Source organism: Cetorhinus maximus, chromosome 13 (assembly GCF_964194155.1).
Source record: "Cetorhinus maximus chromosome 13, sCetMax3.hap1.1, whole genome shotgun sequence".
Taxonomy (NCBI): Eukaryota; Metazoa; Chordata; class Chondrichthyes; order Lamniformes; family Cetorhinidae; genus Cetorhinus; species Cetorhinus maximus.
In genome coordinates, this window is record NC_135891.1 from 65873731 (window position 1) to 65893243 (window position 19513).

Below are 19513 nucleotides of genomic sequence, written 5' to 3' on the forward strand. Positions count from 1 at the left end.
GAGAGGGATGACGTGGGTATGGAAATCAGGCAGAAATACTGTGATATAATTAAAGAAACTAGCATAGAAAGGGAGGAGGTTCTAAGTGGTCTGGCAGGCTTAAAAGTAGTTAAATTTCCAGGCCCGGATGAAAGGTATCCCAGGCTGTTGAGTGAGGCAAGGGAGGAGATAGCAGGGGCACTGGCAATACTTTTCAATACCTCTCTGGCCACAAGAGAGGTGCCAGAGGACAGGAGGAGAGCCAATGTGGTACCGTTATTCAAGAAGGGAGGAAGGGATAAACCAGGGAATTACCAGGCCAGCAGTCTCACCTCAGTAGTGGGGAAATTATTGGAAGCAATTCTGAGGGACAGAATTAATCTACACTTGGAGAGGCAGGGATTAATCAAGGACAGTCATGGTTTTGTTAAGGGGAGGTCATGTCTGACCAATTTGATTTAATTTTTCGAAGAGGTGACCAGGTGTGTAGATGATGGCAATGCATTTGAAGTAGTCTACTTGGACTTTAGCAAGGCTTTTGATAAGGTCCCACATGGGAGACTGATAATGAAGGTAAGAGCCCATGGGATCCAAGGCAATTTGGCAAATTGGATCCAGAATTGGCTGAGTGGCAGGGAGCAGAGGGTGATGGTCGAGGGGTGCTTTTGTGACTGGATGCCTGTGACCAGTGGGGTTCTATTGGGATCGGTGTTGGGTCCCTTGCTGTTTGTGGTATATATAAACGGTTTAGACTTGAATGCAGGAGGGTTGATCAGTAAGTTCGCAGATGACACAAAATTGGTGGGGTGGTAAATAGTGAGGAGGATAGCCTTAGATTACAGGAGGATATAGACGGGCTGGTCAGACGGGCTGATCAGTGGCAAATGGAATTTAATCCGGATAAGTGTGAGGTGTTGCACTTGGGCAGGACAAACAAGGCAGGGGAATACACGGTGAATGGTAGGACCCTGGGAAGTACTGAGGATCAGAGGGACCTTGGTGTGCATGTCCACCAGTCCCTTAAGGTAGCTGGACAGGTGGATAAGATGCTTAAGAAGGCATATGGGATACTTGCCTTTATTAGCCGAGGCATAGAATATAAGAGCAGGGAGGTTATGCTGGAACTGTATAAAATGCTGGTTAGGCCACAGCTAGAGTATTGCATGCAGTTCTGGAATCCTCATGATAGGAAGGATGTGATTGCACTAGAGAGAATGCAGAGGAGGTTTACCAGGACGTTGCCTGGGCTGGAGAGTTTTAGTTATGAGGAGAGATTGGATAGACTGAGGTTATTTTCCCTGGAGCAGAGGAGACTGAGGGGGGATATGATTGAGGCGTATAAAATTATGAGGGGCAGATAGGAAGGAGCTTTTCCCCTTGGTGGAAGGATCACTAATCAGGGGGCATAGATTTAAGGTAAGGGGCAGGAGGTTTAGAGGGGATGTGAGGAAGAATTTTGTCATCCAGAGGGTGGTGGGAATCGGGAACTCACTGCCTGAAAGGGTGGTAGAGGCAGAAACCCTCATAACATTTAAGAAGTATTTGGATGTGCACTTGCAACGCCATGGAATACAAGGCTATGGACCTAGTACTGGAAAATGGGATTAGAATAGTTATGTACTTGTTTGACTGGCGCAGGCTCGATGGGCTGAAGGGCCTTTTTCTGTGCTGTAGACCTCTATGACTCTATGAGTCTAAAGTTTCCCTCTGGGATTTTAAATAACTCAGCCTTTACTAACTGCTGCGTCATAACAATACGTTAAAAGTGAATGAAACTGAGCACCTGTTTTAATTCTCTTCTCAAAATGGACCTCTCAAACCTCAGCACGGTGGAGATATCAATGTAATCCCTGGAGATGGAGTTCAGCAGCTCAATCAGCCCCTCGAGCAATGCTTGGATAAACATCCAGGTGAAGGTCAGGATGTTGACTCCATGCTTGATGAAATTATCTGCACAGAAAGAAAAGACAGACGAGTGTCTGAGCAATGAGGAATGCTCAATATTGGAGCAGAGGCATTTTTGTTTGCTGGCAGATTCACAGTGATCGCCTGGATTTGGGCACAGGGCGTATTTTCAAAGTTTGCAGATGACACAACTCAAAAGAGTGGACAGTGAGGAGGATCATAACAGACTTCAGGAGGACATGGGTAGATTGGTAAAATAATCAGACATGGCAGATGAAATTGAATGCAAAGAAGTATGAAATGATGCAGTTTGAAAAGAAAACCAGGAGAGACAATATAAAGTAAATTTAAAATGTTAAAGGGGTGCAGTAACAGATATGCCTGGTGGCTTCACATACATAAATCTTTGAAGGCGGTAGGACAAGTTGACAAGGCTGTCTAAAGGTGTATGATCTCTTGGCTTAGAAATAAAAAGAAAGTTATGCAAAACATTTTATAACACTGGTTAGCCCCAGCTGGAGTATTGTGTCCAATTCTGGGAACCACACTTTAGGAATGAGATTTTCTAGAATGATATCATGTATGAGGGGCATCAGTTAGGTGAAGGAACCAGAGAAGTTGGGATTGTTCACCACAGAAGCCCAATATTTGATTGATTAAAAGGCTTTGTCTATCCTTTCAGGATTCTGGGACCAATCATTTTTTTATACAAAGCCATAACTGTGTGTTGTACTGAGATTGCTACAGTTTCCAAATTGAAAAAGTTATTTCGCAAGGTGACAGAACCTGTTTAAACTCACCCACTTGGCATTTTCTAACATGGCTTCCCTAGTTTCCCAAGTTATGCAATGTTGTTAGGTGGGAGCACATCACAGGAAAAGTAAATCTGAGATGTTGGGTTACAATGGCAGCTAACACATATAACAATTCCTATGAAACTTTATGAAAAATGAAAATGGTTAATTAATTCATAACCAATTCAAAAGAAAACCAGTATCAACAAAGCTCTACGAATGGTTTCTGCAGAATGTCTTGAGTATTGAGATACAAATAGAAGAGGGATGTTTTTTATTTCATTTATGAAAGGCAACTGGCCTTTGACCCCCAGTGATATTTTGGAGTTTACACACTCTGTTCTACTTGTAAATGACTACACTGACCGCCCAACCTCCAATCATTTTTCAATTGAATTCTGGAATCAATGTCATTTTACGCACTCAAAGACTGTATAATACATGAAGTGACAATCCAACACGGAGCTAGAAAACAAGGCTATTCCCCACACCAGCAGTATCACTTTCTACATTCAATAATCCACACTCCCTTTACTCGCTGCAGGTGTTTGATATATAGTGCAGGATGGATTTTCTACTGCTGCCTGCCCATTGTAATCCCATTAAACAGGAGCTGATAATGTGAGTTTGCCCATATTCGTCCCAATAAAGAAGTTGTCTTTTGAACTTCACATGTGTACCAGTGTTAGTGTCACTTACAGCATTTACAATGCCCACTGGCTGATTAATGTCTGCTTTATTTGTTTTAGGTTTAAATAAGAACGTTTAACTTTAATAAGAATTTTCATTTGCTAAGTTGTGTGTGATGTGCAATTGACAGGTGGGTGTGACTGACCCGGATCCTCAGAACCACCTTCCTGCGCACTTGAGGCATCCAGTTCATCTTCACTGGAGTCAGCTCTGCTTAAGTCTGAAATTCAAACATACATTTACAGCCTCTGACACTTATCATTCCATTGGCTCTCTTAATTTAAACATTCAAGTAAAGTTATTTTTTTTAAAAAGTTATCAATTTACATTAAAGCATCACTTCCCTGTTTATAATCACATTACCTCTTTATATTTATGTTACACCACTGCCTACGTAGTTACTTTGCAGCAATACTGCTCATTTACAGCACCAGATTACAGCACCAAACCAGTCCTCAGTGGCTCTCTGCCTGAACTCCAAGGCCCAGTAACGGCCTCAGTATGATTCCAAATCTGATGTTGAGTAGTTGATGGATGAGGAATGGATTAGGCTTGAAGGGGGAGCATTCCATGGTCAAATAGTTTACAAATATTCACTGTCCAGGCACGTGCATGACGATTACCCACTTGTGTAAGGTAAGAGAAAGTCAGAGCATCCAGGATAGGAGAAGAGAGAAAAAAACAGTTGGATTGAATTGAATGAGTGAGGGACTGTCTCGTGCAGACTGGAAAAGACATGAGTGAACATCTAGAATATAAACAGGGTACTCCTGAGGCACATGTTCTAGTCAGCAGGGGAGAATGCTGAGGGGATTGTAACTGAGGAAGCAGTGCTGTAATGTAGACAGGAAACTCTGCACCAGGCTATGCAGTAACAAATTTCAGGAGGTTGTATTGTGATGCAAATGAGGGGAGGTACTGGAATGTAAATGAATAGCCAGTACTGTAATAGAAATGAGAAATCATAGCCATAATGTAAATGGGGAGGCAGAGTTGTGATGTAAATGAGGGTGTTAACAAGACAGACCTGAAGTCTGCTAATGTCATACTGCTATAGATGTCTCCTTATGGTGAAAAAAGACTTGCATTTATTTCGCAACCACTGGATGTCTCAAAGCACTCTACAGCCAATGAAGTACTTTTTGAAATGTCATCACTGTTGTGATATAGAAAACACAGCAGCCAAATTGCACTCTGCAAACTCCCAGTGATGTGATAATGACCTATGATAATCTGTTTATTATGATGTTGATTGAAGGGTAAATATTGGCCAGGGCACTGGGGAGAACTCCCCTTCTCTCGTTCAAAATAGTGCCATGGGATCTTTAAGGTCTGCCTGAGCCTCAGTTTAATGTCTCAACTGCGAGACAGCATCTACAGCAGTATAGTGCTCCCTTAGTGCTGCGCTGGAGTGTCAGCCTTGACTTATTTTGTGCTCAAGCTCTGGAACCCATAAACCATGTGTCTCAGAGGTAAGTGTGCTTCAAACTGAGCCACAGCTAACACTACTTTTGTCCATTAATTGAGAATGTATAAGTCAATTTGGGCACAGTGACCATTGAACTGTTAAATTTAAGACTGACCATAAAGCAATGAGCAGTTTAATCAATGAAACTAATTAAAATACATTTCAGTGCACATTCCAGTTGGTTGCAAATTTGGCTTAAGGGCACATTTGTGAATACATTACCATTTTCAGAAGCAAGAGATTGGTATGGAATGGAAGAGAATTATAATTAGAAACTTAACTGAGCAGGAAAGGGCAGCAAGTGGGAAACTCTCAATAAGAATTGGGGAGTTGTAATGTCTATGGTAAACTAGTTAGCAATAAGGAACAAGGGAAGCAGCTCATTAATATTTACTTCACCTGAAGTTGTATTATTTAATGCAGTAATGTGCAAATTGTCACACAGAAGGGGTGATAAAGATGTAAAAAGTGTGTGTTGAAAATGCAACGTGAGCTTCAAAGGCCTGCAGCCTTTGTACTGAACTCAGAATTGCAACACATCGGAGTTCTCCAACTAAACCCTTCTTATCCTAAGCACTGCTGTTAAGTGTTTGTTGAATTTCTGTTAACTTAAAATATCTGTGACCTCTGACATTCAATATTTCAAGCCCAATTGATTTCAGGAATAAATTATCAGTGACAACGCAAACGTTTGCCCCCACCACTCCACCCCCCGCCCCCGGTCTGCTCCAACAGTTGGCACTCCAGCAGCATGCATTCTGAGTGGTGATAGCTGTCAGGATTTTGCTGCATTCTTTGCTCCTAGTAACTGAACATTGCTCACTACTGTTCAGGACCCCACAATTACTGAAGTACATCCACTGGAATAATTACCTTGTTGAACATGCTCCATTTTTTCTTTCATCCTCTGTGCTTTCTTCGCCTGCTTCAGCTCCTTGTGTCTTTCCTTGACTGCTGCTTTTGAATCTTTAACTAAGGCCAGGTAAGCAAACTGGAAGGAAATGGTTAATCAGACAGGTTACTCTTGGTCTGTTCAGACTGGTGAAGTGAGATTTTAGCTCACTGAAAAGCCATCCACTGGCACAGAGTTAATAACAGACTCCTAGTCTCTTCAGGAATTAAGAATATGAGAAAGCAGAAAACAAGTAGCAGCCATTTGACCCATCGAGTCTGCTCCTTCCACAGACCCTGTGCAATCTCCACAGCATACAGACCACACTCTACACAATAACATTGGGTATGGCTTCTGCCAAGTGATTTCACAAGGAACTCACATTGTGTAGATTCTACTGTGAATGGGCTGAGGGCATAGAACAGGACAATGTGATAAACTCTAATTGCAATGTGGGCTGTATTTAGTTTACCTGTGGTTGCCAGCGATATGGATGACAATGGGGTACTTTGGAGCTATCTAAGGATCCGCGTTCTGATACTTCTTATACTGAGATTCTATTTTTAAGGCTTCCTAAATTAATCTGAAATTAATTGTAAATCAGTGCATGGTAATAGGTCTGTAGAATGGATCAGTATAGGGTAATAGATCTGTAGATGAGTAGATCAGTACTATAATGGATCTGTAGATTAATGGGTCAGTAGTGTAATAGATCTGTAGGTGAATGAGTCAGTGTAGTGTAATGGACCTGTAGATGAGTGGGTCATGGTACTGTAATGAACCTGTGGATGAGTGGATCAGTATAGTCTAATGGATCTGCAAATGAGTAGATCAGTGCAGTGTAATGGATCTGTAGATGAATGGGTCAGTAGTGTAATGGATCTGTAGATGAATGGGTCAGTAGTGTAATGGATCTGTAGATGAGTGGGTCAGTAGTGTAATGGATCTGTAGATGAGTGGGTCAGTAGTGTAATGGATCTGTAGATGAGTGGGTCAGTAGTGTAATGGATCTGTAGATGAGTGGGTCAGTAGTGTAATAGATATGTAGGTGAGTCAGTCGGTGCAGTGTAATTATCTGTAGATGAGTGGATCAGTGTAGTGTAATGAATCTGTAGATGAGTGGGTCAGTGTAGTGTAATGAATCTGTAGATGAGTGGATCAGTGTAGTGTAATGAATCTGTAGATGAGTGGGTCAGTGTAGTGTAATGAATCTGTAGATGAGTGGGTCAGTGTAGTGTAATGGATCTGTAGGTGAGTGGGTCAGTGTAGTGTAATGAATCTGTAGATGAGTGGGTCAGTGTACTATAATGGATCTGAAGGTAAGTGGGTCATTGTAGTGTAATGGATCTATAGACGAGTAGGTCAATGAACTGTATTAGACTGTAGATGAGTGGGTCAATAGTCTAATGGATCTGTAGATGAGTGAATCAGTGTAGTGTAATGGATGTGTAGATGAGTGGGTCAGTGTAGTGTAATGGACCTGTAGATGAGTGGGTCAGTGTAGTGTAATGGACCTGTAGATGAGTGGGTCATGGTACTGTAATGAATCTGTGGATGAGTGGATCAGTGTAGTCTAATGGATCTGCAAATGAGTAGATCAGTGTAGTGTAATGGATCTGTAGATGAATGGGTCAGTAGTGTAATGGATCTGTAGATGAGTGGGTCAGTAGTGTAATGGATCTGTAGATGAGTGGGTCAGTAGTGTAATAGATATGTAGGTGAGTCAGTCGGTGCAGTGTAATTATCTGTAGATGAGTGGGTCAGTGTACTATAATGGATCTGAAGGTAAGTGGGTCATTGTAGTGTAATGGATCTATAGACGAGTGGGTCAATGAACTGTATTAGACTGTAGATGAGTGGGTCAGTAGTCTAATGGATCTGTGAGTGAGTGGTCAGTGTAGCATAATGGATCCGTAGATGAGTGAATCAGTGTAGTGTAATGGATGTGTAGATGAGTGGGTCAGTGTAGTGTAATAGATCCAAGGATGAGCGGGTCACTGCAGTGTAATAGATCTTTACCTATGAATGAGGCAGTGTAGTTTAATAGACCTGCATACAATTTTGCTGTATGATGGACCTATAGATGAGTGGGCCAGTGTAGTGTAATGGATCTTTAGGTGAGTAGATCAGAAGTGTAATAGATCTGTAAATGAGTGTGTCGGTAATGTAATGGATCTATAGATGAACAGGTCAGTAGTGTAATGGATCTGTAGGTGAGTAATTCAGTGTAGTGTAATGGATCTATAGGTGAGTGGGTCAATGTAGTGTAATGGGGCTGTAGATGAGTGGATCAGTATACTATAATGGACCTGTAGATAAGTAGGTCATTGTTGTGTCATGGATCCATAGATGAGTGGGTCAATGAACTGTATTAGATCTGTAGATGAGTGGGTCAGTGGTATAATGAATCTGTAGATGAGTGGGTCAGTGCAGTGTAATGGATGTGTAGATGAGTGGGTCAGTGTAGTGTAATGGATGTGCAGATGAGTGAGTCAGTGTAGTGTAATGAATCCGTGGATGAGTGAGTCAGTGTAGTGTAATGGATCTGTGGATAAGTGGGTCAGTATAGTGCAATGGATCTGTAGATGAGTGGATCAGTGTCATGTAATGGATCTGTAGATGAGTGCATCCTTCTAGTGTAAGGGGTCTGTAGGTGAATGACTCTGTGCAGTATAATAGATCTGTAGATGAGTTGGTCAGTGTAGTGTAATGGAGTTGTAGATGAGTGCTGTCGTGTAATGGATCTGCAGATGAATGGGTCAGTCACATATTGGATCTGTAGGTGAATGGGACAGTAGTGTGATGGATCTGTAGATGAGTAGGTCAGTAGTAAAATGGATCTGTAGATGTGTAGATCAGTAGTGCAATGGATCTATAAATGAATGGATCAGTGTAGTATAATAGATCAGTAGATGGGGTGGTCAGTAGTGTAATGCACCTGTAGATGAGTGAGTCAGTGTAGTGTAATGGATCTGTAGATGAGTAGGTCACTAATATAATAGATCTGTAGGTGAGTGGGTCAATAGTCTAATGCATCTGTAGATGAGTGGGTCAGTGGTGTGATGGATCTGTAGATGAGTGGGGCAGTGTAGTGTAATGGATGTGTAGATGAGTGTTTCAGTGTGTGTAATGGATAGGTAGATGAGTGGGTCAGTCTAGTGTAATGGATCTGTAGATGAGTGGGTCACTAATGTAATGGATCTGTAGGTGAGTGGGCCAATAGTCCAATCAGTGTAGTCAGTGTAGTGTAATGGGTCTACAGATGAGTGGGTCAATGTAGTGTCATGGATGTGTAGATGAGTGTTTCAGTGTGTGTAATGAATCTGTAAATGAGTGGGTCAGCGTAGTGTAATGGATTTGTATATGAGTGGGTCAGTGTAGTGTAATGGATCTGTAGTTGAGTGGATCAGTGTAGTGTAATGGATAGGTAGATGATTGGGCCCACGTAGTGTAATAAGTGTGTAGATGAGTGGGTCAGTGTAGTGTAACGGATGTGTAGATGAGTGGGTAAGTGTAGTGTAACGGATGTGTAGATGAGCGGGTCAGTAGTGTAATGGATCTGTAGGTGAGTGTTTCCGTGTAGTGTAATGGATCTATATATGTGGGTCAGTGTAGTGTAATAGATCTTCACCTATGAGTGGGGCAGTGTGGTTTAATACATCGGTAGAAGACTAATGTTGTGTAACGGATCTGTAGATGAGTGGATCAGTGTAGTGTAATTGATGTGTTGATGAGTGGGTCAGTGTAGTGTAATTGATGTGTTGATGAGTGGGTCAGTGTAGTGTAATGGATGTGTAGATGAGTGGGTCAGTGTAGTGTAATGGATGTGTTGATAAGTGGGTCAGTGTAGTGTAATGGATGTGTTGATGAGTGGGTCAGTGTAGTGTAATGGATGTGTTGATGAGTGGGTCAGTGTAGCGTAATGGATGTGTTGATGAGTGGGTCAGTGTAGTGTAATGAATGTGTTGATGAGTGGGTCAGTGTAGTGTAATGGATGTGTTGATGAGTGGGTCAGTGTAGTGTAATGGATGTGTTGGTGAGTGGGTCAGTGTAGTGTAATGGATCTCTAGCTATCCGCAATGCAGAGCAGCATCAGGTGTTAGGATCTGTCACAACAGGAAATTGTTTGTGGCCCTTCATTACTTACACACCTGGAATGCTGAGGTTTTTATTGTTTCATCTTTAACTATTTCAGATTCCTCTTTAGCTTCATCCTCACTGTCAGTGTCGAATAGATAGTAATCCCCGCTGTGAATCACTGTACAGCAAAGGAAACACAGAGTGTAAGTGGTTTGTACAGTGCACAGAGTGTCCTGGAAAGGGACTGTTACACAAGCGCACATCACTGAGAATAATAATGAATATCATCTGCCTCTCGCAGATAATACAGTCTCATATGGTTTGTAAAATGGTTTTAAAAATCAGCATGGGAAGAGGCCATTTAGCCCACAACATCTGTGTTGATTCTGGGTGCACACTGGAGTCCTCCATCAGAACAGGCTGAGTGTTCATCCAGACAGTCATCCATTAATTCCTCAAGTTCAATAGCAGGGTTTATTATTAGTTACAGTCTCTTACAACTGTTCAATAACAAGGGCTTCCAGGTTCTTCACTGTTTCTGGATCAAGGACCGGGCTCATACAAAAAGCAGGCACCATCTACTGCCATGCCTACGGGGGTTATAAATTGTGACAGCCTTGTACATACAATAGGCTGTGGAGATATACTTGTAAAGTTAACATCCAGTTGATGGGATTAGAGGATGGGCTTTTTCTCCTTAGAACCAACAGAACCTACTTGTGCAATGAGTTACCCAGGGCTGCCACCATTTCTTCTTGTCACCTTCTGCTTTGTCTTGATCAACACCTGTGGAGGGTTAAATTTCAGAAACACATGGATCAACAAGTTAATACAGTCTGTATTGTGGTTAGAGTCCCCACAACAATTTTACAAGTTACACTATCCATGAAATGGATAGGCAGATAATTGGATCCGTGTGGTGTAATGGGTGTGTAGACGAGTGGGTCAGTGCAGTGTAATAGATGTAAGATGAGTGGGTCAGTGTAGTGTGATGGATCTGTAGACGAGTGTTTCAGTGTAGTGTAATGGATCTATATGTGAATGGGTCAGTGTAGTGTAATAGATCTTCACCTATGAATGGGGCAGTGTAGTTTAATACATCTGTAGAAGACTAATGTTGTGATCATCTACCTATGAATTACATGGCATTAGTCTGGCATCTGGGGTTTGCTTGTGATGTTTAACTTTCCAAATCTGCAACCTCTACCATCCAGTAGGACAAGGGCAGCAGACACATGGGAACACTATAACCTGCAAGTACCCCTCCAACACATATACAACATCCTGACTGGAACTATATCGCTGTTCCTTCACTGTCACTGGGTCATGTGTTATAAATACTGGCCCTGCCAACAACACCCATTCTCCATGAGTGAATTAAAAACTTATAGATAAAACCCAGGCTGGCTGCTAAAAGGTTCTCCTCTGTGCAAAAGTGATGAAAATAGGGCACATCCTGAGGTCAGAAGCCATTTTTGCTGCAGGAGTAGCAAAGTCTTGCTTCAATTGTATAGGACCTTGGTTAGACTGCACCTTGTGTACTGTGTGCAGTTTTGGTCCCCTTACCTTAGGAAGGGTATTATTGCCATAGAGGGAGTGCAGCGAAGGTGCACCAGACTTGTTCCCGGGATGGCAGAGCTGTCCTTTGAAGAGAGATTGGGGAAACTGGGCCTGTATTCTCTAGAGTTTCGGTGAATGAGAGGGGATCTCATTGAAACCTACAAATACTTAAAGGAATAGACAGGCTGGATGCAGATAAAATGTTTCCCCTGGTTGGGGAGTCTAGAGCCAGTGGACACAATTTCAAAATAAGGGGGAAGCCTCTTAGGACCGAGATGAGGAATTTTTTTTTACTCAGAGGGTCGTGGATTTTTGGAATTGTTCATCCCAGAGGAGTGTGGAAGCTCAGTCATTGAGTATGTTTAAAGCAGAGATTGACAGAGTTCTAAATACCAATGACATAAAGGGATATGGCAATAGAGTGGGGAAAAAGGCATTGAATTGGATGATCCGCCATAATTGCATTGAGTGGCCGAGCGGGCTCGATGGACTGAATGGCCTCCTTCTGCTCCTATGTTTCTATGTTGTGGTCTAGCCCTTGCAAAAAGAGCAGGCCATAAAGGTCAGAAATGAAGAAGGAAATGACAGGTTCTTCCCCAGCCCCATCCTTTCTTCCCAATGCTTTTCAGACTTTGAAGTATAATATAAGTGCACTACAGGCAAGATTTCCAATTATATAGATGGAATGTGCTTGAACTGCTCACCAAATGATCAACCAAAACTCAGCTGAGGGGTTTTTAATGTAATAGCTTTCTTTAGTCGATTTCCTCACATATAAATCTAACCTTTTTTTGAACCTGGTCAACATTTTAGAAGATGCTGAAGAATACTGCTTCATTCAAATCTCATTGCAACAAAAACAGAATCACTTGTGTGGCTATTATTCCAAATATCCCCATTCAAAAAAAAACACAACCAATCAAATTGAAATTGTATTAATTTTCCAAATTCCTTTCATCTGTCCTTATTGTTCTACCTCCATTCCGCTACAAATATAGATTACAAATTTTTTTTTAAAGTTTAGATTAAATAACTCAGAAAATAAACTCACAAATTAGGCTGTAACAACTTCCTCCTTCATTCCATAAGCACCACAACGTACCCTAACATCACACCACAATGTACCCTAACATCACACCACAATGTACCCTAACACCACACCACAATGTACCCAAACACCACACCACAATGTACCCAAACACCACACCACAATGTACCCAAACATCACACCACAATGTACCCAAACATCACACCACAATGTACCCAAACATCACACCACAATGTACCCTAACATCACACCACAATGTACCCTAACATCACACCACAATGTACCCTAACATCACACCACAATGTACCCTAACATCACACCACAATGTATCCTAACATCACACCACAATGTACCCTAACATCACACCACAATGTACCCCAACATCACACCACAATGTACCCTAACATCACACCACAATGTACCCTAACATCACACCACAATGTACCCTAACATCACACCACAATGTACCCTAACATCACACCACAATGTACCCTAACATCACACCACAATGTACCCTAACATCACACCACAATGTACCCTAACATCACACCACAAAGTAACCATTCGCGCCACACAAATGTCAGGCCATGATCATCTCCAACAAGAGAGAATCAACCTTAGCCTCTTGATGTTCAATGGCATTACCATCACTGAGTCCCCCACTATCAACATCCTGGGGTTTGCATGACCAGAAACTGAACTTGACTAGCCATATAAATACTGTGGCTACAAGAGCAGGTCAGAAGTGAGTAACTGTGCGACGACTAACCCGCCTCCTGACTCCCCAAAGCCAGTACACCATCTACAAGTCAGGAGTGTGATGGAATACTCTCCACTTGCCTGGATGATTGCAGCTCCCACAAACTCAAGAAGCTTGACACCGTCCAGGGCAAAGCAGCCCACTTGATTGGCACCACACCAAAAACATTCACTCCCTCCACCACCGACGCACAGTAGCAGCAGTGTGTACCATCTACAAGATGCACTGCAGGAATTCACCATGCTCCTGAGACAGCACCTTCCAAACCCCTAATCACTACCATCTAGAAGGACAAGGGCAGCAGATAGATGGGAACACCACCACCCAGAGATTTCCCTCCAAGTCATTCACCATCCTGACTTGGAAATATATAGCCCTTCCTTCACCGTTGCTGGGTCAAAATCCTGGAACTGCCTTCTTAACAGCACTGTGGGACTGCAGCAGTTCAAAAGGCAACTCACCACCACCTTCTCAAGGGCAACTAGGGATGGGGAATAAAATGCTGGCCCAGTCCAGCTAAACCCGCATCCCATGAATAAAGAAAAAAAAGTACCGCAAAGTACCCATTTGTGCCACACAAATGTCAGGCCATGATCATCTCCAACAAGAGAGAATTAACTTTAGCCTCTTGATGTTCAATGGCATTACCATCACTGAGTCCCCCAGTATCAACATCCTGGGGGTTACCCTTGACCAAAAACTGAACTGGACTAGCCATTTAAATACTGTGGCTACAAGAGCAGTTCAGCGGCTAGGAACCGTACGACGACTAACCCACCTCCTGTCTCCCCAAAGCCTGTCCACCATCTACAAGACACAAGTCAGGAGTGTAATGGAATACTCCCCGCTTGGCTGGATGAGTGCAGCTCCCACAAACTCAAAAAGCTTGACACCATCCAGGACAAAGCAACCCGCTTGATTGGCACCACACCAAAAACATTCACTCCCTCCACCACCAATGCACAGTAGCAGCAGTGTGTACAATCTACAAGATGCACTGCAGGAATTCACCAAGGCTCCTAAGACAGCACCTCCCAAACCCCCGACCACTACCATCTAGAAGGACAAGGGCAGCAGATAGATGGGAACACCACCACCTGGAGATTTCCCTCCAAGTCATTCACCATCCTGACTTGGAAATATATAGCCCTTCCTTCACTGTTGCTGGGTCAAAATCCTGGAACTCCCTTCCTATCAGCACTGTGGGTATAGCTACACCACAGGGACTGCAGCGGTTCAAGAAGGCAGCTCATCACCACCTTCTCAAGGGCAACTAGGGATGGGGAATAAAATGCTGGCCCAGCCAGCAATGCACATATCCCATGAATAAAGAAAAAAACCCTAACATCACACCACAATGTACCCCAACATCACACCACAATGTACCCTAACATCACACCACAATGTACCCTAACATCACACCACAATGTACCCTAACATCACACCACAATGTACCCCAACATCACACCACAATGTACCCCAACATCACACCACAATGTACCCCAACATCACACCACAATGTACCCCAACATCACACCACAATGTACCCCAACATCACACCACAATGTACCCCAACATCACACCACAATGTACCCCAACATCACACCACAATGTACCCCAACATCACACCACAATGTACCCCAACATCACACCACAATGTACCCTAACATCACACCACAATGTACCCCAACATCACACCACAATGTACCCCAACATCACACCACAATGTACCCCAACATCACACCACAATGTACCCCAACATCACACAACAATGTACCCCAACATCACACCACAATGTACCCCAACATCACACCACAATGTACCCCAACATCACACCACAATGTACCCCAACATCACACCACAATGTACCCTAACATCACACCACAATGTACCCCAACATCACACCACAATGTACCCCAACATCACACCACAATGTACCCCAACATCACACCACAATGTACCCTAACATCACATCACAATGTACTCTAACATCACAGTAGAATGTATCCTAACATCACATCACAATGTACTCTAACATCACACTAGAATGTATCCTAACATCACACCACCTCATGAATTCCAACCAATTTCTCAGTGGGCCTCAATGGATCCACTTTACAGCAGGAACAGGTCCAGTATCGAAATTTAAATACAGACCACTCCCAACCCACCAGCCTTCAATTTCCTCTCTGCCTATTCATCAAAGTGGCCACAAAGCAAGTGTCCCAATAAGCTGATGAAGGAGTGGGTTCAGGAACTCTCGTGAAGCATGAGTCTCAAAGAACGTGGGCCCTCCTCTTTCTTCATCAGGATGGCCTTAAAGCAGCGGTTCCCAAACTGTGGGCTGCTATCCCAACTGGCTTCGCAGAAACAGCGAATGGGGTCTTGAGAGATAATCATTAGATACAGACTGTTGTAATGTAGAAATGAGAAGGAGCAAATTGTCTATAGGCAAAGAAACCTGGTGGGTAGAAAATAGCTCAATCAAATTTTTGGTTTCCCCAGAATACCATTTGCAACATAGCTGCAGATCTCTCCCTCTCTCTCTCTCTCTCAACTGGGCCCTTTAAAATATACACCTAGTCTTAGGTTCTACAGGCAGATCTGAGGGAATCAGATCTCTTCACATTACCATGAGCTCCCAGACTTAGCTGGGTTGTCTAGGAGTGGTACTGAAGGAGAACACTCCCTGAGCAGTGGGGATTGAAACTAGGAGACTGATTCTACCTGGATTCCTGGCCTTCACCTTCCAGAGACATTAGTAAAGATCTGTTAGTCTCAGGTACTCCATGTTGCTAAGTGTCAGTGGGGAAGCAGAAAGGGCAGGGAAGGGTTTTAAATTTAAATTAAAAGGTATGTTTCCTGACCTGGAACCTTGGAGGGAATTTAAACTGTTTTGTTTTTGCTGTGTTGGCATCACTGGGCGTGTCCTGCATTATGGTAGGTTCTCACAGTGAATGCCTTACTCCTCAAATTGAACCAGGCACACCATTAGCTCCAAAAATTGCACAAGCTCCCAACCCAAAAATACTTAAGTGGCTCTAACCCTGTGAAACAGCCAGGGTCAGGACGCACAAATTTAAGTGGGGCACAAGTCCTTAATGCAGTGGGTGAGGAACAGAGGAAATTCAGGGTCCCCATGTTTCTCTTCAAAGGAATCAACCATGAAGCAAATGGCACACACTCTAATATAAATTGATAAAATGCCCAGCAGGAACGAAGGATGGGTATGGAAGGAAGGAAGGATAGGGAAGGAGGGAGGATGTTACGTTGCTACTTTATTACTGTTTTGTTTTTGTTGGCATCTGGGGTCAAGTTAATTTTCAAGTATTAAAATGGGGTTGTATTCGAAAATAGTTTATGAAGAGTTGCCTTCAAGCCTTTGGGCTTTCTGGAATGCCCTAATCCCTAAGCAGAATGCTCTCAGTTCCCCTGTCACCCTGGCACAATGCCCAGTGAGGGGACAGGCCCATGTCCAGGAATCAAGGTTGCCTTGGTTGTGATAATGACCTAGGCCAGGAAACTAGATTGCAGCAATTCCCTCAGCAGATGAGGGCCTTAGCGGAAAATCAGTTCTGCCCAATTTCCAGCAACCATTAATCACACTTTCTAGCACTTAAAAGAGTTGTCAGGACTTGATGGTCAAAGCTCCTCACCAGCTTTCTTCTTTCACTTTCTGAATATCCTCAATAAGCCTGATGTCCAACACACTTAGGAAATCTGTCACCACAGTTAAGAGGTGGCAGGGAAGAGATACCGATAAATCACAACAAGATCAAGCTTCTGTCTGCCAAATACGCAGTTTGTGCATTCTCCCACTTAAGGTCTCAGCCATGACTCAGTGGCAACAGTCAAGCCGCTGAGTCAAAAGGCTGTGGGTTCAAGTCCCACTCCGGAAACCCAAACACAAAAATTGAGACCAATGTTCCAGTATATTCAGAGGTGCCGTCTTTTGGTTAAGACTTTAAGCCATTATTTTTAGTGGAGTCTTGCAATGTGCAAATTGGCTGCTGTGTTTCCTATATTCCAAAATTTCAAAGGGTCTTTATTGGCTGTGAAGCATTTTGGGGCACCCTGAGACTGTGGAAGGTGCTATCTTTCTTCTACTGAGGCAGAATTTTAGGAAGGGATTACAAGGGCCAAGGCTTAGGGAACCCCCATTTTATGCAGGATTTTGACCAGTGAAAACCAATCTACCAGAAACAGAAACAGATCTTCTGGACTTTCTCCAGCAGAATTAGCCAGTCCATTGACAGAAAGAGGAGCCAAGAGGGAAGAATCCCAGCCTCTAGTAATAGTTCTACTCCTCCAAATAGGCCAGAGTAGTTTCCATTTCATGGGAAGAGCTTGTGCCATCTATGGCTACTCAGAGAGTCAGCTATTCACCTTGACATACTCTTCCTAAGAAACAAGACATACCTGAACACTCTCCCCGATTCTCCGGCTTTAACCTATTGATTGTGTGTGAAGGAGCACCAGGTTTTGGCATTGGTGTTTCCGATCGTTTGCACTTCTGTTTAGCCCTAATCCTTTCCGTTCTAACGTTGAGGGGTGAAGAAGGGAGAGAAAAAGGTAAAGAGAAAGATATCTCAGAAAAAAATAGGAAAAATAATTCCACCTCCTTTCTAGTGCAATGCAGTGCACTGACCTCAGACTAACTCACCCTCACCACAGGCTGCTTCAATCTGAGTCCCTGATCTCCCAATTAGAGGCAAAATTAATCTGCCAACACATTGTAGTTATAGCAATAACATTGAAAATGCCAAGGTACTCTAGTCAATAACTCCTCATGGTAATGAGTTCCATATTCATATCCCTCTTTGGGCAAAAAAGATTATCCTGAAATTCCATTTGGATTTAGTAGTGTCTATCTTTGTGGATGCTAGCTTTAGACTCTTCATCAAGTGTCTAATCTATCAAAGCACTCATAATTTTATAGATCAGGCCACCTCCCAGCTTATTCTTTTGTCTTCTCAGTAGAATGCAGAAATTCCATACTAGAAATAAATGATAACCAACGGGCTAAAAAGAGTGAGGAAATTAAGGAAATTAGTAACAGCAAAGATAAAGTACTGGAGAAACATAAGGGACGGAAGTCTGGCAAATCCTCAGGACTTGATGGCCTACATCCTAGAGTTCTAAAAGAGGTAGCTGCAGAAATAGTGGTTGTGCTGACTTTGATTTCCCAAAATTCCTTAGATTTGGGACTGATCCCACAATGCTGGGAGTTGGCAAATGTTATATCACTTTTCAAGAAAGGAGGGAGAGAGAAAGCAGTGAACTGCAGGCCAGTGGGCCCAACATCAGTTGTTGGGAAAATGCTGGAATCTATTATTAAGGAAGTTTTAACAATGCAATTAGCAAAGCATGGGGCGAAATTTTACCCCGGCGGGATTTTACAGTCCCACCGAAGTCCATGGACTTTTGAAAGGCTTGTCGCATCTTACAGCCCCACCCCCACTGAAACGGGGCCATAAAATTCCACCCATAGTATGATTAGAATAAGTCAACATGGTTTTACTAAAGGAAAATCCTGTTTGACGAATTTATTAGAGGTTTTCTGAGGATGTAACTAGTAGGGTAAATAAAGGGGGATTAGTAGATGTGGTATATCTGGATTTCAAAAAGGCATTCGATAAGGTGCCATACAAAAGGTGAATAAGCAAGATAAGAGCTCATGGAGTTGGGGGTAATAAATTAACATGGATAGAGGATTGGTTAACTTCAACTCCATGTTCCCACCCGCTGCCCATATCCCTTAATTCCCTGAGAGACCAAAAATCTGTCTATCCCAGCCTTGTATATAATCAACGATGGAGCATCCACAACCTGCTGGGGTAAAGAATTCCAAAGATTCACAACCATTTGCGTGAAATAATTTCTCCTTATCTTACAAATGATCTGCCCCTTATCCTGAGATAAGATAGAAGATAGAATACAGAGAGTGGGCATAAACAGGGCTTATTAAAGTTGGCAGACAGTTGGAGTGCCACAAGGATCGGTGCTGGGGCTACAGCTATTTACAATCCATATTAATGACTTAAATGAAGAGATAGAGAGTAATGTATTAAAGTTTGGTGATGATACCAAGCTGGGTGGGAGGATAAGCTGTGGGGAGGACATGGAGAGGCTGCAAAGAAATATAGATGGGTTAAATGAGTGGGCAATAAGATGATAGATGGAGTATTATAGGGAAATGTAAAGTTATTCACTTTGGTCATAAGAATAAAAAAGCAGAATATGTTTTGAAAGGTGAGAAACTTGTAAGCGTTGATGTTCAAAGAAACTTGGGCGTGCATGTACAAGGAATGCAGAAAGTTAGCAATAGGTGCAGCAA

General features: G+C 42.8%; 1 protein-coding gene across 1 annotated transcript in view; it reads right to left on the bottom strand.

Moving 5' to 3' along the window:
- LOC144689095 (piezo-type mechanosensitive ion channel component 2) overlaps positions 1–19513 on the bottom strand; it is a 190222-nt gene that overhangs the window by 77316 nt on the left and 93393 nt on the right. The window contains exons 26-31 of the mRNA XM_078556243.1: positions 17596–17714; positions 10526–10594; positions 9880–9986; positions 5710–5827; positions 3514–3588; positions 1763–1929 (exon numbers count right to left, since the gene is read on the bottom strand). Coding sequence (XP_078412369.1) covers positions 1763–1929; positions 3514–3588; positions 5710–5827; positions 9880–9986; positions 10526–10594; positions 17596–17714 — 655 coding nt within the window. The remainder of the gene's footprint in view (positions 1–1762; positions 1930–3513; positions 3589–5709; positions 5828–9879; positions 9987–10525; positions 10595–17595; positions 17715–19513) is intronic.